The sequence below is a fragment of the Pleurodeles waltl genome, chromosome 9 (assembly GCF_031143425.1).
Source record: "Pleurodeles waltl isolate 20211129_DDA chromosome 9, aPleWal1.hap1.20221129, whole genome shotgun sequence".
Taxonomy (NCBI): Eukaryota; Metazoa; Chordata; class Amphibia; order Caudata; family Salamandridae; genus Pleurodeles; species Pleurodeles waltl.
In genome coordinates, this window is record NC_090448.1 from 889,099,610 (window position 1) to 889,121,770 (window position 22,161).

At 40.9% G+C, this 22,161-nt stretch overlaps 1 protein-coding gene across 1 annotated transcript in view; it reads left to right on the top strand.

The window, feature by feature from the left end:
* UNC79 (unc-79 homolog, NALCN channel complex subunit) overlaps positions 1-22,161 on the top strand; it is a 770,017-nt gene that overhangs the window by 51,648 nt on the left and 696,208 nt on the right. Inside the window, exons 5-7 of the mRNA XM_069208227.1 lie at positions 3,846-3,935; positions 7,173-7,228; positions 16,660-16,789. Coding sequence (XP_069064328.1) covers positions 3,846-3,935; positions 7,173-7,228; positions 16,660-16,789 — 276 coding nt within the window. The remainder of the gene's footprint in view (positions 1-3,845; positions 3,936-7,172; positions 7,229-16,659; positions 16,790-22,161) is intronic.

A 22,161-nucleotide genomic window follows, 5' to 3' on the forward strand; every position in this document is an offset into this window, starting at 1 on the left:
GATGATATTATAATTTTCTTATAATTTTAGTTACAAAAACTGAAAGAACTTAATAATATCAATGATTCAAAGGTCAGTCTGGCAGAAACTAAAATTAAGTAATTTGGTAACCATAAAAGTCACTTCAGAGGAGGAAACGTTAACAATAATATAGAACAAGTCAGCAAATATGTCGAAGCAAATACGGCCCTGACCAAAACTTATATGAACGGGACCAGATTCCTATGAAGTCTTCAGCCATGTACACCTCATAGTACATTATGCCTCAAGCTTGGACTTCCGTCCTTATCTACTTTCTGTGCAGGTGCCTTGATTAATTTTGTCTGTGACTGGGTCTTGGAAAATAAAACTCAATTAAAAAGATATCTAATTAATTAATCAATTTTAGAAATGCCTCAAAGAAAGTCAGTCTTATGCAGGTTGACAATCTCATAAAAATGAATAATCTACCTCCTCTTGCTGATATGCTATCCATCTCCTATCTCATACTCAATGTCCTATTAAAGAAGTACTGGAGAACCAACAGTAAATTAGAGGGTCGTTTGCTCATACAGTCCTATAAGCATGTGGGATACACAATGGACTCTTAGTACAGGGTAAAACAGGGCTACCTTGTCTTCCTTTCTGGAACCTGCTGGAAAAATAGTTCCTATGTTTTCGTCTCTTTTACATTCATTTTTTTCAATTTGCTTGCATATGGAATGCTCAGTGCTCTTGCACCTATAAACTCTATGGGTATAGGGATGACTTAAGTGAACATCTGATATGTATATGACCTGCTCTTTTAGATTTAATAAGAAAATACCTCAAAGAAGCTTTTATAAAAGCCAACATCAGGACAATTAAACAGGATTTTACTTTTTTTTTTTATCAGAAGATTGCTGTTTATTGGCAAACTGATGAAAGTTTTAGAATTTGCATACTCCTGGTGACCCTAATATTGAAACTTAATTGGCAGTATATGCTTCGAATTACCTATTTTATATTTATGCATACAGTAAAAAAGGTAGTTACTTACAGTGCACATGCACATGCGCACACACACACACACACACACACAGACACCCATACACGCAACACTGGCACCAGGGTTGAGAGTTCCTTTTTTGTTTCTTCCACTTCCATGGAGGTGCTTTCTCTCTGCAATCCCAGACCACTGTTAACTTACTTGATTAAATGTGATTCCAGGGATCTTTCAGCCCAATTCACTGAACAACAAAAATCTATAAAAATACACAGCTTCTTTTTTCAGACTCTACACACGAATAGGTGACAGAAAACTGACAATAACTCAACACATGCTATGGGGTCTTTTTTTTTCTCAGCGCAGCTTGTGATAAACAGAAGGGAAAACAAGCATAAACTATGGACCGTCTTTGGTTTTGTCTCTGACTCACACCATCTGCTTGATTTGCCCTGAGTTACGAATTAAGAATATCCCCTTGAGATACCATTGGATAGATGGCATTTATCGTTAAATGCAAGCAAAGTCTACTAAACAAACAGCCCTTTTATTTGTTTTCATTCTAATATGTGTTCAGTACCTTGATATGGATAAAAACATTTATAAAAACCCACAAATAAATCAAATGTTTTATCAGAATTGGATTGTCTTTTCTGGGTCTTGGACATTTGGAATTTACTGAAGGGATTTAGGGCCAGATGTAGGTAGGTATGAAATTGCGACTTGCAATTTGCGAGACATAGCGACTCGCAAATTGCAACTCGCCATACGAGATGCAGAAAGGTGTCTCAGACACCTTCTGCGACTCGCTATGGGGTCGCAAAGACCCACCTCATGAATATTAATGAGGTGGGTCGCAGTTTGCTCACAGGGATGGTGTCCTGCTGGAGACAGTAGACCTCCATGTGGACCCCTTCCCTTTTGCGAATGAGTTACCATCTACTTCAAGTGGATGGTAACTGCGAGTTGGTTTGCGACCGCATTCGCGGTCCCAAAGCAACTCTGCATGGCGATGCGGTCGCAATTAGGAAGGGAACACCCCTTCCTATTTGCGAGTCACAGCCTCAAATTGCGAGTCGGTACCGACTCGCAATTTGAGGTTGTGAATCGCGTTAGGACTTTTGCGCCTCGCAAACGGCGTTTTTCGCAGTTTGCGAGGCGCAAAAGGCTTGCCACATCTGGCCCATAGACATTTCAATTCCCCCACTCCCCCAGGCCCCCCAATAAGCTAGCAGGGCTCGGTGGCAGTGAGCATGCTAGTATTTCGCCACAAACTTATAGTAAACATGGTGTGACACATTATTTGAGGTAATAGTAACTGAAAGGCTGGAGGCCAATATTCATTTTGAGTATATGCTCAATTATGGGCATTTGTATAGCACAACGTGTGTAATTAGTAAGGCCTCCTAGTGCTATGGCTGCCCAGAGAAGCGTTTCCACATATTACTGAACACTTCCTTTCAGGAGCCTGAGTCGTCCAATCATATGTTTTGAGTACTAGCTTCTCATCCAGCCATAAGACGCTGTAGTATAGTTTGTGTGGTATAAAGTTGAGCGTTACACCATTATACAAAAGGATCACCTGCAGTGGATGGCTGCATATCAAGGCCTTATTAACTGAATGGGATGTGTATAGTTGTTGTCTCGGAGAGGTGTTGTCCCGGAACTTTGCTGTTTACTAACACAGCTATTACATCAGTAACATACCTATTGGCCACTGGTTAGAGAACAGTCTTAACTTGACTCGTTCGGTTGTATGTCTGATCCGTTTTGGGCCTGTGTATGTGGTGCTCTGTCTAAAGTGTTCCACTGTGGTTGTTTGTGGCATTTGACAGTGGCAAATGCTGAAAGTAATGATGTGGTAGCCACCTGCACAGCACATCATTACGAGCTTGGATGCATGTGAAAATTATGTGATAAGTGGTCTCTAGCAAAAAATAAGTGAGAGGTTTAATACATTGTATTGTGTATAGTGCAGTTCTGAGATTTGTTGTCACTTCCCATATGGAAGATCTGAGCGTTGTTGGAAGTCTGTGAGATATGTAAACCTCATGTGTAATGTTTCTTAATACATCAATATTGAGTGAATTTGCATCCATTGCATCAAGCGCAAAGCATAAAAGTCCCTTCATCCGTTAAATAATCTGAGCATGCAGCAACAAATAAGCTAAAGCTGTTTGTCCTGATTTTCTAGCTTGATGTAAGAGGCCAGGCCTTTCTCAAATTCAGTACACAGAAGCTTCTCTTCCACGGCAGTGCAGAGAGAGATCTCCATGGTTTGCATTAAGGCATTCCCCAGGCAATTGAAAGAACGTGTTGTAGACCCGACATACGTCCATTTACATACATGCCCTGGGCTATCTGCTTAAGAAGGGCTACCATGGTATGACAATCTACAGCGTGTGTAAAACACAAAGATGCTGGGTGGAATGCATTCAAATAGTGTCAGCCACCGGCCATTGGCTTAAGTAGCTTGGCATTTCATCATTGTATCGTTCACGATTCTACTCCAGAGAAATCTACAATTTGTGCTCTGCAGAGGGACATTTGTAAGGGGATCAGGAGGAATCCTTAGGGCCCCATTGGGCCTGAGCTTCCGAGTGACATACAATCACAGATTGCTCCTGCCAGCTGGGGGTGGGGTCATGGTCCCCTGCAAGAGGAGGCTGGGTGTCTTTGGGCAAGTCAAAGAGAAACAGTTGTAGCTGTCGCTAATCTGTACCTTCCTTGCCAAATGAATAGAATCCTAACCATACAGAGCATTTCACAATGTTCTATGCAGCTATGAGTACAGTAATCAAAGAATTGCACCTCGGAGCAAAGAAAATATGCACAAATCAGACCAGTGTAGATCTAAGAACGTGTGTCTTTGCTTCAGTAGGCTCCAGCAGAAGAGAAGGAGTAACTGCACACGTCAACCTGTCTGCCTCATCCATGCTCATGATCGCAATGCAGTACACATCAAATCCTGGTATGTATGTCACTCTAGTTAACCAATTTCTCACTTATTTTTCTTTAAATCGACTTTTACTGACTTTACAATACCTTTTCCTGCTAGCCTCTAGCCTATCATAATCTGTGGCTGTCCATTCAAAGTTATTCGGCAAGCTCCACTCTCTCCTACTCTACTGTATTTTCTGTTTTCTACTTTATACGTTGCTACTAACTTCAATTTTCCTTTACTCTCAGGAACTACTCTATGAAATCCCATTATGTTTTCCTTCATTTTGCTCTGATCTATTCTGTTCTCTTCTTTTTTCAACTATAAGTTTATTCCCTTCCAAATGTGCTGCCCTGTTTAATGGATGTAACTATACTCTTCTCACTTCCACTTATCTCTCCTCTACCAACCACGTTATACTCTTCTCTACTCTATATATCAAACTCCAGTATAAAGTGCCTATCCAAATGTACCTAATTCTACTCTGACCTATATCCAATTATTCTACTCCTTTACCAATTACTGTACTCTACTTCATTCTTTGCTACACCATCCCACATCTTTCCCTGTTATGCTATTATTTCCCGCTACACTTCATGCTGTTATGCTGTGCTTTACCGCAAACTACTCTACTTTATTCTCTTACACTCTAACCTCCGCACCTGTAACCTATTCAAATTATTTCTACTTTGTTCAACTGTATTCTAACCTGCTTTATTATATCCTACCATTCTTTTGAACTCTAAATATAAATTGCTTCATACTGCATAGTGTTACATTTGCCAAAAATATAAGTGCAAGGCCCTAACTATCTCTTAAATGGCTGTCATGCCAAAGCTGATGTCATCCAAAATAAATGCACTAATGCAAGTAAATTGTTGTGTCTTGCACTTACATTCCTCCGTGTTATTCTTATGGATCCCAATAGCAATGAGTAACAAGCCATCGTTCCTCAGCAAGGTATAGGCTACAAATGCATTCAGGGCATACTTTGCTATTTGTTCGCAAGAGCTGCATTTAAAGTTAATGCAGTGATGGATGTCAAGTTATCACATATCAGGCATAAGCAACTTCTCCATTCCTATTTTTTCTTCACATTCTGGCAATTGCAAACAAGACAGAATTTCTGGTATTGGCCAAAAACCACGAACAGTTATAGTACAATCCTGGCTTAATGACAAGAACCTTGAGTATTTCAACCCCCAACTTTCTCTGAATGCCAGGTAACTTGGATTCACCCTGGAAATGAACATCACCCTCAAGGAACACATTATCAAAAAAAAAAGTCAGTCTGGTACCATGTACTCTTTACTAAAGAAAGTCATACCATTTCTTTTAGAAAGCGACTTCAGAACTGCCATCAAACCCTTGTAGTCTCGCATTACGATTGAAATAATGCTCTACTCCATGACCTCCCAAACTCAATACTGGCACTCCATCAGGGCATACTACACTCTGCAGCGTGTCATATGCACCATCTTCAAAAAGAGCTACAGCATTTACAAAGTCCTCACAAACAGCACCTGTTTATCTTGCACACAAGCTCACTATCTCTGGTGGACCTTGGCACGCTGCAGCTAGGACACCATCAGGACAGCATCCCTGTACCAAACAGGACCACTCCAATGCTGCTACAATATAGGAAAGCATTGAAGACTCACCTCTTCAATGAACACTGCATCACAACGCATTAATCACCGTCAACCAGGCTTCCTCTCCTCTTACTCGTTGAATTTAAGCTTGTCTTTGACCATGCACAGTGACCACTGCCTTTTGGCTAAGATCACTCTATAGAAATATAATATGCATACATATATACAGGCATACAATTGCTGGCCACTGGGCTGATTTAAGGCATGGAGGACAGTAGGGTATTTTGATGGGATGGTGAAGGACATTGTCCTCACCATCCCAAGAGGACCTCCGCCTACCAAATCTAGAGATATGCATCAGCCCAACTGACAAATGTTAACATTGACAGGAACTGCAGTCATATTGCATTCCTGTTAATGTTGTGAATGTTTGATGAGCAGCCTCATCAAACAGGACAGGCTCCCATTAAACATCTACACAGGTTTTCATTTTTTTTTAAAAAAAGCTCCTATGCTGGTTTCCCACCTACTGTCTGAGCCTGAGACAATTGGAGAACCTCTATCTTACTATCTGCTTGTACTATACTACTCTGCACTAAGTTTTCTGTCCGCCGCATACTCGATTATATACCACTTTACATTATCACACTGCATCCATACCTTACTGTCCTCCATCTTATCCTTTTCTTTGGAGCTATGGACTGATGTGTCCTAAGCCACTTCGTTTTACTTCTTTTTGTCCTTCTGTCCTTGATTCTGTTACCTTTATTCAGTATTATAATTCTCTACCAAGTTGTGTGCTATCCTATCATTCATTATCATTACTAACTTATTCATTCTTTACAAATAATCCTATTTCTGAGAAGTAGTCTTCAGGTAGACTATAATTACTCACACTAAATCCACAGTAACATACATATTGAAATGCAAAATGAAATAATGAAAGTTTCTCACTTTCCTTTTCATAATTACCTTGGATAACTTGTGGAAGGCAATCATTTACAACCTGCCATTTCATTCAACAGTTAAAGACCAACACCGTTAAGACAATGTTGTACCCTTAAATAGTCCTAAGGTTCGACAGAGTAGGAGAGTGGCTCAGTAGGATTAACATCAAGCAATGGACATTCCATTCTACTTATTTTAACCATGCAATGCCTTTCTACCTTGTTCTGTTTGGTATCCAGAAATTGTGCATGACACAGTGCCATATTCTTGAGTATGGTTTCCATTGAACTCTGTTAACATGAATCAAGGTTTCCAATGTATTTTATTCACTCTGGTGGCATCACAGTAGCCTTGCTTGCTAATTTATGCAGTAGAAAATGCTTGTCTACTCAGTCTTTCCCAGTTATTCTCATTTCATAAGCCTTGCCTGGGCCTCCAGAAATCAGAGGGAAGTGTTGAAGTGGTGCTTTCGCCTGGCTACCGATAGCTTCAACACAACCAGTGGAATAGCAGCCCTCTCCTCTCGCTATACACCTCCTCCACCCCTTTACCCTCTCCCCCTCTTCTTATCTCAACCACTACCCCTGCTCCTCTCCTGCCCTTTTCCCTTCCCTCCCCATCCTCCCTTCTCAACTTTTAGACTACACACTCCAATCGAATATATTCTCAAAAGACAAGACTCTTATTTGAATGCATCTCATCATGTTCTTATTCTTATTCCTCTTAGTTTATCACTGTCAGTTGCTTGAATGCCTTATGAAATACAAGCAAGAAGTTTGGAAGGTAAGTCAACATGGCAAGTTGTTTTCAATTGTGCATTTAAAATGACAAACTCCATGCCAAAATTATGCATTAGCTCTGCAGTGTACACCTCATCCTCAATATTTTGCAAACTGAGACCAGCCTCTGAAACAGCAGAAAGATGACTGGCTAGGAATGGTCATGATCCTTTTACCTACCTAAAACTTTCATACAATTGAGTGATTTTCAGGTAAGGGTTGATTGGTTGGGATCTCATGTTTTTTACCTAGGTCATTCTGTTCATGGGAACCCAGAACACTGCACGTTCTGCATCTGTGTGTTTCCCCTATTAAAACACACCACCATGGTTGTGCAGTGTAATTGTGTCATATTCATCTGCTACTCAAAGGCATGTCGGGAGCAGGCATTATTTGGATATAGGTTCCCTAGGTCCCAGAAGACCGTTCACATGGTCATAAAACCTAGAATAATCATTTGTTGGTCTAGGAGCTAGTAGACAGACTCCAGGACAGAAGTAAAATAGAGCTGCTTTTTAATGTTCATAGACATCAGAGCCACCCTGTTATGTATCTTCTGAGGTCTTGGTCAGACTGATGAAAATGGCGTTGCCGCATCCCAGTCTAGACAAAAATTAAGGATCTGACTTGTTCCACCCAGTCACCAACCTGAAGTATTGCGATCATTTTCCTTAGCATTGACATCAAGGGTTGATCTTTAACCACCACCATTATATAGTTTTTCTTAAAGCAATATTAAAACCTGAAACTATAAAACAAATAGACTGATATTGGAGTGGGACAGTTTTAGGAAAGGCACCATGCCTGGATAAAAAGGGTGTCAGTAGTGTGAGGAATATTCTTGCTATTAAATTTAGTTACTCTACGTTTTTACATGCATTAATGATTAGGGCAAAGATTATGACAACAGCTTGATACAAGGCTATAAATAAAGGTAAACATAGATTTTAATAAAGCCTTTGCATTTACATTTATCAGGCATTAGGATCCCTGAAGGTATAATTTCATTGGTGATAAAGTGCAAGTGAAAGAAGTGGAGCACATGTAGGGAAGGAACATCCCCATGAGTGGCAAAAAGAAATCAAACATAAATGGAAAACACAGAGCACATAGCATTATTTATATAAAGAACATTCAGGTGTAATCATTGCCAGAAGTTGCTACAGATGTTGGACAGCAGAAGGAACCATATAGAAAGAAAACGAGGTAGAACTATTATTAAACTTCATTAGTGAGGAAGAAAATGCATTAAGCAAGTACAAGCATATAGGGTGCCACATATGATAAGATAAAAGGCACATCAACAAATACCACTGACTCAAAGGCCAAAACAAAGGAAATGCCATATTAGGTGAGGAGTAAGACGTGAAAAACCACAACATGGCAACTGTAAAGCCAAAAAGATACTCCTGAATTAGTGGCAAGTGCAATACAAATGAATCTTCATTGCCGAGCAGGGAGGCACCCAACGTAACTCCAGAGGATCACCTGAATTCCTTATTTACTAACAGTGTAAGCTCTTGATGACTACATCTAAGCAGTACATAAGAAGCAAGATTAGAGGAGAAATCGGAAGACTATCCAATAGATTATATATAGAATTATTTATGGGTAACAGTGAATTGCAAGGATTTTTTTCCATGAGGGGGTTCTCAGTGACAACAAATAGAAATCATGAAAGAAGCTCCATTTGTCTGCGATGTCACTCAGAATCCTGAGGAGGAAAATATCCCTGTTATTTACTTTTTACCCATCTATAATTTTATGTTTTGTCTGGTCTCCAAACTCATCTGCCCCTGCTTTCAAGTGGTATGCAGGGGCAGGGGAGTAATGGGGGAGCCATTCATTATCCAAATGTGAACAAACATACCTTACCTGTGATCCTAAACCAAACCTCACTACCTTCCCTGCATTTCATTTCCCTCCTGCAGCTATGCTTTCTGCTTTCAGTCAAAGCAGGCAAGCAGTGCTTCTCTGAGAGGCTCTCAGAGAGCCCTGTCGGCCTGACCTGGCCTTTATGACACAGCAACAAGGGTTAACAAGTTTTGTTATCAACTGTTGCTATGTAATAACAGTGAGTTACCAGATTTAGAATCTGGGGCACAGGATAGAGGCTTTCTATGGAAGCCATGCAAAACAAGAGGGTACAATACACACATAGAAAGCTGCACATGAAGGATGAAACACAACAACTAATGCAACCACTGATCAAGGGACCAGAGGTACAAACAGGTTGCTCCATAATCCCAAAAGTTGAATAAAGCAAAGGCCCCTGTGTCTTTTAGCAGACAACGCTTGCCAGAGTTATTGAATATAAATGCTTATCTACTGTTGTACATGCAAAGGGTACTTCAATTTCATGAAAGTTGCCAAAGGAAGGAATAATCCTAAAGCCTATATTATGACATTCTGTATCCCATCTGATGTGTTATTTCTGAATGGGATACAGTTTTGGGGCATCAGAGGTAGGCTGTGTCCCTGGTTCAGATTATTCTGGGTCCGGAGACACTGCATCCAGCTTCACCATGTATGGATTTAAACCCTGTGAAACCGCAGCAAGGGCAGCAGCCGGGGATCCTGTCGGGAGCACAACCCATCACCCATCCTTCAACACTGTAGCGAGAGCATAGAATGCTCCACCATGACTTTCCTAACCCTGCTGGAAAACATTAGGTTGAAATTGACATTGGAGTTGTCTCTGGCATTGGAGAACACCCATTCCAGAGACAACACTCATATTAGCCAGATTTTGGTGCATGAGTACCAACACAAAGCTGAGCTCCTAATCCCATGGTATCACTATGCTACAATTTGTGTAACTAATTAGACTGTTCATATAACACTATCTAGCTATAATTAGACTAAATAAATCTATCAAGAAGCAGTGGAACAATTCCCATTGGTTTGTAGTAGGTACAAGATAGTTTTTCTGATCACGTCTTTAAGACCAAAACTAAGACAAGGCAAATGCTTAAATTGTGCTTGTATCTATGTAAATGGGCCATTAAATTAAGGCCTTTGCTGCCAGCAATGAAGCCAGGGACTTCTGTCTGTCCCATGCTGCTAAACCATGTAACACTCCTCATATACTATAATTGATTTCATATCTATAACAAGTATTTCAAAATAAGTTTAAGTGTTGATTATCCTTTTGATCATTGTTCCTGTTCCACATTCAAATAATGCAGTTTCTCACTGATATTAGCTCCTGTTTTGACCAATTTCAGGGTTATGGGATGTATTTAGATGAAAATGAAGGAATGACCTGAAATACTTTCAATATAATCCAGAGACTTACTGCTCTTCATTGCTAGGAAATTTTCTTAAATAGTTTACCTCCATTATTTTTTAATGTTCCTTAATAGGTACTTTGGGCCTGATTTCGAATTTTGCAGAAGAGTTACTCCATGACAAACATGTTGGATATCTTGTTTCACTTTTAACAAGTGTATTATATCTCATGGCACTTATAATAAAATGCAGATGTCATATCCGTCACATTGTGATGGAGTATCACATCCGCCAAACTCTGAAGTAGGCCCTTTGTCTCAATTTGCCTCCTCCCATTGCCTCCTTAGCTGCAGTGTGCAATTTTGACTGTCCTTCATCAATGGGTGCCCCTTGCTCCACACCATTCATGTCTGTAATAATGGAAACATCATTGACAAGTCGTTCACTCAAGTGTGTTTCAATCAGCTTAAACTACTCAACATGTTTTTCCCTTCATGAAGTCTACAACTCACTCTTGAATGGTCATAGTCCTGGTCAGTTCATGACTAGACTACAGCAATAGTGTACAACTAGGCTCCTCAGTCAAAATACTGCAGAAACTGCAGCTTATTCAAAAATGCTTCAGCCAGAGTTATCACAGACCAGAGGCAATAGAATCACATCTCACCCATGCTTCATAGACTGCACTGGCCCATGGTGAAGGAAATGATTGGCTTTAAACCTATTTTCTCAGCATCTACCTCCTTTTTGGCCTTTAAAATCAATTGCTTCATTCTCATGCCTGCGCTTAGGTCATCCTGTCTTAATGTTAACAATTTCAATTAACCAAAAGGTAAGTTTAGAGTCAATGCCTTTTCAGTCATCATTGCCAGTTTTGGATCATGCTAGCCTAACTCTCTGCTTTCAGGCATCCCTGCCATTATTAAATTCAGGAAACACATGCTCAGGAAATTAGAATGTCTAGGTTGCGCAAGATAATGTCATGAAGCTTAGGTATCCTATCCTAGGTAGCAAGGGCCCCAGCTCCCACTTACCTTGACTTGTCCTCTGACCAGCCTAAGGCCCCTCCTGACGCTCTCTCCTCGCGATCTTCCTCTTGCTCCCTCAACATCTTTCAATCTCTCTCCTACCTCTTCTTCAGGCTTTTCCCCTTTCTCCCCGTTGTGCTTTTGCCTCCTCTTTCTGCCTTTCTTACCATTTGTTTGCCTCTCTGTTTGCCTTTTTGACTTTCTGCTTTTTGCTCCTCACCTCCCTCTCTGCCTTTTGTGCCTCCTTTTTCCATTTGCCTTGTCCCCTTATGTGCTTTTGCCTCATTTTGTGCCTTTTTTATTGCAGTTTTTTTTTGCTTTTGCCTCATCTTTTCTGCCTTTAATGTATTTTTGTGCCATACTGCCTCTCTTGCTTTTGTGTTCTTTTCCTGACCTTCCCTCCTGCCTCCCCCTCCCACACTCTCCCATTTCCCTCCTCCTCCTGATTCCTAGCTGTTTCTCCTGCATCTTCATTGTGCTTCTTCTATTTCTTGCTTGTCCCTAGCCCAGTCCCCCATGCTACTGCCCCTTCCAAGACCTATTTAATGGTGGGCGTTGCATGACTGCACAGTGGGCATGCCAATGGGAAGCCTGTCTGTTCCCATCTACACCAGAGCCATGCCCAGTGCCACAGACCCTAGTCCACTTGACCACCACCGCTACACTCACTCCGACCTGTTGGCTCTCAACATCAGACACCTATATGACAACTGCCTCTGTGCCATGCCCCTCTCCATGGGTGGACCTTTCTCCTGTGCACACTGCCACTTATTCTATAACAACACTCCTACTCCTCCTGCCACACTTGACTCTCCCTTCACCACATGCATGTTCCTCAACCCCAGATCCCTTCCCAAGCATTCCACAGAAGTATAGGACCTCCTAGACACCCACTCACCTGAAGTGCTGTTTCTCACAGAAACGTAGCTCTCCACAACCTCCACCCCTGACATTGCCGCAGTTGTCCCTCCAGAATATAAGATCCCCACCAGGACAGGCTACATAAGCCCTGAGGAGGTCTCACAATACTTCACAAGGAGACCTTCACCTTCACCACATCCACTGAAGCAGACACCACCTTCATGGAGCACCTCCACTTCCACCTACAAGTCAGCCACACAGAGACTATCACCCTCGCTTACCGTGCACCACCTTCAGCAAGCTTCTCATTGGACTCAACCAAATTGTCAAAGGCCCTACACACCATGCAGAACACACTCTCAACCCCATCTTCACTGCCAGTGACAAAGACACTTTCAGCCACCTCACCCCGCCTACCTGGATTGACCACTCAATCATACACTTCCACATCAATGCACGCCACTCCAGAACAACCAAGTTCACCATCAACCTCAGACACAAGAGGAGAAGGATAGTGGAAAAAGACTGGACCTTCACCCTGAGATTGAACAGCCCAGCCCTCACTGGCAACCTACAGACCAACATAACTCCCTTCAATAACAGGATCTCTGACTGCACTGATGCACAATCTCACCCTAGGGCGGTCAGACAAGCATTACGCACAGAATGGAACCCCCTCATGAAAGAAAATACCAACAAAATCGTGAAGCCATCCACTCTGGAGCACCCACAGATCCTTGCCCACACCATATCTACAACCTATAAAGAACCCCGATCAGCAACTTCCTCATCTCCATCATGAATACATCTATCCACAGCGACATCTTCCCCGACAGCTGAGAACACTCTGAGGTCAAAGCCCTCTTGAAGAAACTTTCAGCTGACCTCGAAGAACTCAGCAACTACAGACTAATCTTTCTCTTGTCTTTACCATCCAAACTCATGAAGAAAGCAATCAAAATGCAGCTCGTCACCCACCTTGAACAGAACCACCTCCTAGACATTACTCAGTTGGGATTCTGTAGCAACTACACATGTAAACCACCCTCTTAGCAGCTACCAATGACATCAGGACCACCATGAACAGGCGGGAAGCCACTGCCCTCATCCACCTACACCTCTCAGCAGCATTCAACATCGTATCTCATGCCTGCATGACTTTGGAATTCAAGGCCCTTCTCTCAGACTGATTTCCTCCTTCCTCTCCAACAGAACCCAACGGGTCAGACTAACCCCCTCCATCTTGGAACCCAAGCAGCTCATCTGTAGAGTCCCCTAGAAATCTTCCCTCAGCTTGACCCCTTTCAATATTTACATGACATCCCTTGCATGTATCACCAGAGCCCACAAGATCAACATAATCTCCTACACTGATGACACACAGCTTATCCTCTACCTCACTGAGAAAAACAACACCACTAAGACTAATTTCACAATCTGTAAGATCAACGTTGCCAACTGGAACTATCTGAAATGCAACACAGACAAGACAGAAATCCTGACATTCAGAAATAAGAGTTCCCCATGGGACTCCTTTTGGTGGCTGGCAGAACTAGGACCCACAAACCACACAAGAAACCTCAGAATCATCCTAGACAACAAACTCAAAATGACCAAGCAAATAAATGCCATGTCCTCATCCTGTTGCCTGTGTCATTACTTAGAATGCTCCACAAGGTCCTCAAGTGGCTCCCCATGCACACAAGACGAACTGTCACCCAAGCCCTGTAACCAGCAGATTTGACTACAGCAACACACTCTATGTCTGCATCTCCAACTAACTCATTCAATAGTTCCAAACAACCCAGAACACCACCGCCCAACTCATCCTGGACATCCCCTGCAGAAGTTTGTAAACACAAATCATCATGTTAAAAAAATAAACAGTAAGTTGTCACAAACATATAGCCCAATATTTGTCCTCTGTATTTGAAGCACAGACACATATAAATATAAAGATAAATATCGAATTTAAAGGCTTCTTACTTAACATTGGTTTATGGGTAAGATGCACACTATGTATAATTTAGCCCAAAAATACTTATGCATAGAAAAATCGTAGTACCTTATTTTTGCCCATTGTTTGCATCAGCTTTCATTTTTCAGGATTTTATGCAAATTCAGGCAGTGCTACTTGAGTTGATCTGGTTTTGCTTGGAATCCTAGAGGGTTTATACTTTACCCACCCAGTTATGTCAACTTTCAATACATTACCAGGACTTTGAAGCTACACAGTGCAAAGCAGCTTTAAATAACTTTTGCTCAGGAAAGTTGATCAACACTGTTGTCTGTGCCAGCTTGCATCTTGCGGTGCTGGCACAAAACAATAGTAAATCTGGGACTACGTATAGAAAAACAGCAACATTCTACAAATGAATCAGACTGGTTATCTATCAAATATGCAAACATAGTCTAAATAACCATTTCCCTTTATCCTGAAAAAACTAATATTCTCCCTGCTATTTTTCTCTATACACAATGTGTTGGCATTCACTTTTCAAAGGCTGTAAAGCCTACTTTAGTTGTAAGAAACCTTTTCCTTGGGGCTATTTGAAAACCCCAAATCCAAGATATATAGGGAATCGAAAACAAATGTAGGAAGATCACAAGAAGCACTGAATTCTGTAATAATCTCTTCAAAGGTATGCAATCCTAAAGTCATAGCAAGTAGCTTACATTATTTTTTTTGAAGGACTGATAAATGTGTATGAGGAAAACAATTCTTACCAAAAATCAATGCCACCATATCTGCAAGTTACTGTTTGAATTTCATTTTAAACTATCCCAAATGAAAACTTACTTATACGTCCTTTGTCTTGGTCTAAAGAAAGTTCATAACATATCTACATGCCATTTTTGGATGCTAAAACTATTTCCATAGCAAAAGAACAATTGCAGTAAACATACGAAAACTGCTAACTAAAGGCTGAAGAAATAAAGCTTTTTCTCTCCTGCAAAATCCAATTTGTAGTTTCAGGAGAAGGCACTAGCAACACATTTTACAATGATGTAACAGAAAATATGTAGGAAATGCTTGAGATGTAGTCCTTACAAAGGTCAATCCTTGAGCACAATAGTAAAGTCATCAAAGAGGTAAGGAAGAATTATCATTTTTAATGCATTCATTATTTTATAAATCAATAACATAATTTTCCAACTCTTCTACTTCAGTCTTTGAGTGTGCAATCATTTGTTTCGCATTCATGGTGATACATCTAATAGGATTGTTGGCCATCTTGCTATTCAAATATTTTGTAAAATGTGACTTCCCATTTAGTTCCCACTTTTGGGATTTGTCAGCGGAGGGCTCCTTTGAAATTTGGATAAGACTAAGCTTTCCACGGGTGACTGTACAAATGGAAATGCTACTATTAAGTTCTATGAAACTGAAAAGACCATTCGTGTTTTCATCAGGTTGTGAAAGGACTGTTTGTCAAAATGATGTCTCCATAAGGCAATAATACCATAATTCCATTTGCAAGCCATAATGGTGGTAATTGGCGATGTCAATCATAAGGGTCTTTTAAGGCAGTTGGTGTTTCCTGTGATAAATCTTAACATTACACCAAAGTTCCTTTAGCGAAAATGTATTTGTAAGGTATTGACTTTCGGTATCACTTTTTTATGTATAAAATCAACAGTAGTAGGCTTTTGTGAAAAAGAACAGTCCTTTTTCGGTATCACCCTGAGGAATGCTGTGCACCCCTAATCCCACGCCAGCCTTTACGTTTTCTGCCACCATCACTAAAATTGAGTTTTGTGAAAAGTGCAATGAATGTTCTCTAACTTTAGAGAAATTAATATTCTCTGACTTTATACAAAATGTAAAACCTTTTAAGACTTAACAACATTATTTAAGCCATTCACATGTCAAGATGCTTTTGTAGACTGTTACACTTTATTTTCCATCATATACAGTAACTTCTAAGAAGAAAAATGTAAAAAAATAAACATAGCCAATAAAGTTACAAATCATTATCCATTGGTATAACTTATTTAAAATAAAAAGGGCAAGTAAATGAACAGAGAGGAAGTGAATGGGAAAACACAATTATAGGTACAAAATTAGAGTGCATGTTTTACTACAATCACAATTGGTAGAGAATAGTAAAAGTTGTAGTTTGAAGCCATAAGATATTAAACACCACATAACAAGAGAAATGTGACATGCGAGTCAAAAGAATGGAGCCCAGCCTTAATAACAAAACCAGAAAACAGTTGGGTAAAGAGTACATCTTTGTATATGTAATTAAGGATATCAAAGAAAGAGTACTGGATGTGATTAATAATTGATTTGTGACTCTTTTTATCCTAGGACCTCCTCTATGTCATAGCCTATGGACCTTCTCAAGTAAAACCTCCTGCTGTTCAGATGCTCTTTCATTACTGGCCCAATTTAAAACCTCCAGGTGCAATAAGTGAATACAGAGGACTGCAGTACACAGGTAAGGCCATGGTAGAAATATATAAGTTTCCTGTACAAATGTACAGTCCCTAATATAGCCATCAATACAAAACTTTAATAATTTCAATACGATTCCGTTTTTGTAAGCATTTTTGATTTATTGATTGAAAACATAAAGAGGAACACAAAACGAATCAGTCCAAAATGTTAAGTGCTAAGAAGAACTTACAATATGGAGAGACGGACTTGAGCAAAAAATAGACATGAAAAATGTCTTCGTATTAGCAAATGCAAATAAAAATAGGTAAATAAAAACTTTAAACAAGAAAGGGAAGGTTGTAAATAATATTTGAATCGTGTTAGGTAGAATAGAAACATTTAAGAACCTTTTGGGCTAGGAAAAGCGAATCATCATGCCCTTGCACAGTGATCCACCATACCATGAGCAATAGGACAGCGTTCCCATACATTGAACTCACACAGTTATAGGAGAGGGGCACCTGAGGCAAGGCATTTAGTAGGGCTGGTAGTGGGGTAAAGGAGGGTAGAGGCTCAGCACAGCCTGCCTTGCAGGGCCTTGGCTGAAGCCCGTGAGGCTGTCCCTCAGTGCCTCCACCTCCTCACTCTTACAGCAGGTGGCGAGCAAAAGTGCCCCCATGCACCAAACCACCATTGGAAGAACAGTAGCACTGTGCTGCTTTGGGCTGCTGAATGTAGTGGTCGCTGTCATCTGCAAGAAGGGTCAGGCTGCGGGCCATGTGGCCAAAGGTAAAAATTTCCACAAATACTTAGGCACACAAGACGTTTCCAGCCTAGAGACATAAAATATATTAGTTGATCAGCCCAGCGTGGTTAAAAAGGGAAGGTGTGTTTTGCCCAGGCAGTGAGGATTTAGGATTTCCTCACAACATGCCTGCAAAAACATTACAAAGCGCAGTTTACCTTATTTTTCATCTTTAAAATCTTTCACTTCACTTCTTTTTGGTGCTTTTCAGTGTTTCTTTTAAATGTCATGTTTTTAAGTTATTGTTTTTACTTGTGTCTGTAAAACACAGCCTAAAAACGCACATCTTGACTGAAGCATTTGGACTTGAATGACTTACCGTTTGTGTTGATTCTTCCCCCTTGTCAAATCTGTCTATCCTGTGCCCTTTAACTTCCATTGGTGGTGTTAGCATTTTACAAAACATTTAATTAAAATAAGCATTAAAAAAGTGGCAACACATTTATGCTTCAATTTGATTTAAATGGAGAGAGCTTCACATGTTCTGGGGATGATATTTAGGGCCTGATTTAGAACTTGGCGGACGGAATACTCCATCACAAACATGACGGAAATCCCATCCGCATTATTACGATCTCCATGGACATGATGGGATCGTAATAAGGCGGGCGGGATATCCGTCACATTTGTTACTGAGTATTCCCCTTCGCCAAGTTTAGTTTATTTTCGTTTCGCAGATTTATAGAGCGCTTGGCTACCCGGAGGCATCCCAGCGCTAAAAGGAAGACGGTAGAACCAGAAACGTAACTATGCTGAGAAAAAAAGGGTCTTCAGTTTTCGACGGAAGGAAAGTTAGAAGTTGTCCTGTCAGAGTGCTGGGGGAAGGAAGTTCCATATTTTAGCTGCTCTAAACACAAAGGATCTACCTCCCCATCTAGCTTTCCTAACAGAACAAATACTAATTAATGCAGCAGATGAAGATCTAAGAGATCTCCGAGGAGTGTAAGGTGTAATAATTCGTCAAAGAAAGGCTGGACCCTTGACATGAGGAGCTCAGTGCATGATACACATAGCTTTAAAATTGATCCTTTGCTGGATAGGATGCCAGTGGAGGAAGGCTAAGGCTGGTTTGGCAGATAACTGTCTAGGGATGTTCATAAGAAGGAGGGCTGCTGCGTTTTGAACTACCTGCAATCTCTTTAATACTAGGTAGGCGAGCTCAAGAACAGAACATTTTCATAGTCCAAACAGGATAATATCAGGGCCTGAGTGATGAGTCTTCTAGCAAGAAAAGGTAGAAATTTGAAATTTTCCTAAGGATTCTTAGAAAATTAAAGCAAGTGGCCGCAAGTTTTTTTGCATGATGTTCCATTGTAAGGTGAGAGTCTAACCAGACACCTAAACTTTTTATAGTTTCCTTTGGTGGGAGGGGGGGAGATAATTCAATCCTTCTGGGATAGAGATAGGGGATTTGAGTAGGGAGAAATTCCTGACCAACATCACCTCAGTTTTTTCATCATTTAGTTTAAGCTTACTGTCTGTCATCCAACTGGCAACCTCTGAAAGGCAGGAAGATAGAGAGGCCTGATCAGAGTTTGCATTGGTGGAGAAGGGATAAACTAACTGGGTGTTGTCAGCATATGATATTACAGAGAGGCCATGGGGTTCTACATTTTTAGCCAGAGGAGACATGTAGATGTTAAAAAGAGTGGGGCTCAGGGAAGAACCCTGAGGAACTCCACAGTTTAGAGGAAAAATATTGGAAAAGAAAGACCTATCCAAGACTTGGAAGGACCTAGCTTCCAAAAAAGAGGAGAGCCAATTAAAAGTAGTCCTCTCAAATCCTGCTTGGGTAATTCTTTGAAGAAGAATTTTGTGATCCACTGTATCAAACGCAGCGCCCAAATCTAATAGAATGATTGCTGCATAGCCACCTGCATCTAGATGTTGTCGAGTGTCTTCTGTCACTGCCAAAAGGGCAGTTTCCGTGCTATGTTGAGGTCTAAAGCACATCTGGGTGGAATGAAGAAGCTTATGCTCTTCCAAGAAGCCTGTTACTTGTTTTTGACATATTTTTCCACTATTTTGGATGTTATAGGAAGGAGAGCAATAGGTCGGTAATTGCTAAGTAGAGAAGCATCCAGCATAGGTTTTTTCAATAAAGGTTTAATGATAGCGTGTTTCCAAATTTGTGGTAGCTTACCAGCTGTGAGAGAGTCATTAAGAATATTAGTTAGAACAGGCACTATGATATCCACTCTTTGGGCTAGAGTGGATGGAGGAGCATGATCTAAAGGGGATCCTGATTTTATTTTTGACAAATAATCCCCAAGTAATTCTCCAGTCTTTGGTTGAAAGACTGAGAGAGTGGGTCTGGGAGAGTGATATTTGAGCGGGGTGTTAATATAGGCTCTAGAGATGGATTATTAGGAAAGGTAGCCTGAATGTCAAGGATTTTCTTTCGGAAAAAACACGCAAGATTATTACTATGTTCTTTAGATGCTTCTATTAAATTGGTAGAAACAGGTTCATTAATTAATTCCTTGAATCTAGAGAAGATCTCCTTAGGGGAGTTGGAGGATTGTTCTATTCTGGAGGCATTATAAGCTACCTGAACAGATTTAATTTCCATATGGTAAAACGTAATTGCTTTCCTATATTCAAGTTTGGAGGCATTATCGTAGGTTTTCCTCCATTTCCTCTGCAGGTTTTTACACTCCTTTTTTTGGTGCCACAGCTGAGGGGAGAACCAGGGTGATTTACTCTGCACAGTGTCATCTTAGTTGGTAGTATAATATCTAAGGAGTTGGAGATCCAATTATTAAATTTTTCTGCTGAACAGGATCCCATAAAGGAAGAAAAGGTGCAGGTATGTTTTAATGTGTCTAACCAGTCCCTGCAATTCAGTTTTGACCACTGACGTCAAGTCAGCTTCCTAGGTGGTTGGGAAGTTGAAGTAGATGATGTAAGCGAGAGCAGGAGTGGAATTAAAAAATGGACAGACCAGACCAGGGGGAGAGAAGGCTGTGCAGCTAGAATTCTGAGATTACTAAATACTAGGTCAATAGTATGACCTTTAATATGGGTGGGGCCAGTAATCAACTGTACGCGATCTAAGGCTGCCAGATCCATGAGAAGTGTTTTACCAGCTGTAATATTGACCTCGTCAGTGTGAATATTAAAGTCACCCAAGATGGTAAAGTTAGGGTGTCTGCAGGCGAAGTCCTCAGCCAATTCTGGTAGGGCCTGTAAGAATTTCCCATATGGGCCAGTGGGACGATATAGCAATATTCCAGAGAAAGTGAACGTAGCGTTGATTGCTAAGGTAAAAAACAAATTTGCACTATCAGGTAGAGCACTGGTTGGGTGGGACAGTTGATCGAATTTTTATAGATGATTGCAACACCTCCGCCCTTAGAATGGGGCCTATCTAAGTGATGTATTAAGTAATCTTGGGGTAGAGCCATGGCTACATCTGGGGAATATTCCTCAGATAGCCATGCTTCGGTTAAAAATAAAACTTCGGGCCCAGTCACTCAGCAATGAGTGAATGTGTAGTTTATGAGCAGGTAAAGACCAGTAATCGACTAAGATGAATTTACCAACATACTGTGAATTCTTCCCATGATTAGGAGGAAATTGGAGCTGAGGGGACCAATGACAAAAATCACATCTTCTAATAAGAGAGTCAGGGTTAACAAAGTGCTGACAGGGATTCATAGAATGATTCCTAATAGCTAAGAGGTGGATTAGTCGGATAAATCAGCATCCCTGATTCTAAAAGAGTAAGCTTTCTGGCCCCTGGACCTGTTGGGGTGCAGACGGGCACAGACAGGCTTGCCTTTGGTGCGCCTTTGGTGAGCCAGCGGCGCGCCCGCTGCTCGTCCGTCTCATTAGGCCTTTTATAATGGGCCTGGGAGGAGGAGAAACAACTAGAGCGCCTCCCAAAATGGCGCCTCAAAAAGGCCCCAAATAAGAGGGAAAAATGGTGATCCTGATAAGCAGCAAGATAAGGTGAAACAATGTATATTGCGTTAAATGACTTCAGAGCGTGGCCATGAAGAGCAAATCAGTGAGTAATTATAACGCCCTGTTAAAAAATTTAAAATGAATAAACCTATCAGATGCCACTGAACACAGGCATCATGATAGGTATGATAAAAATTCGAAGCATTTAATCTATTTTAGTAGAATGAGAGCTGTAATATTACAAGCATCGGAAATGTCAAATAAAAGTACCCGTGTTTGTCAGCAATAGATGGCCAGTATTACAGTTCACCTGGCCCACTGCGTGTCCGGCTCAATAGGCCTTTTATAATGGGCCAGGGAGTTCTAAATCAGGATCAGTGTTTCAAGAGGAATGTCACTGCCTGCTCTTACCCTCTCTGTCCTTTGTAGTATTCTGATTGTAACAGTTTTCAAGAACCACACGTTAATCAAAGCTCTTGTTATTAACGTCTAAGACCCTATTTAGAAAGTTGACCAGAATTTATTGTGGGACACCAGGAGTCCAGAATCTGTAATTCCGGCCAGGGCCAATGCACCAAATTCCGGCTATTCTGAATTGTATACTGAGAATGCAAAATAACTGCATCCCACTTGGAAATATTTGGTCCCTTACCATGCATTTTTCCCCATTTTGGGAGAAAACCACGTACCTTTCCCACCTGCTTTGAACCAGATGACAG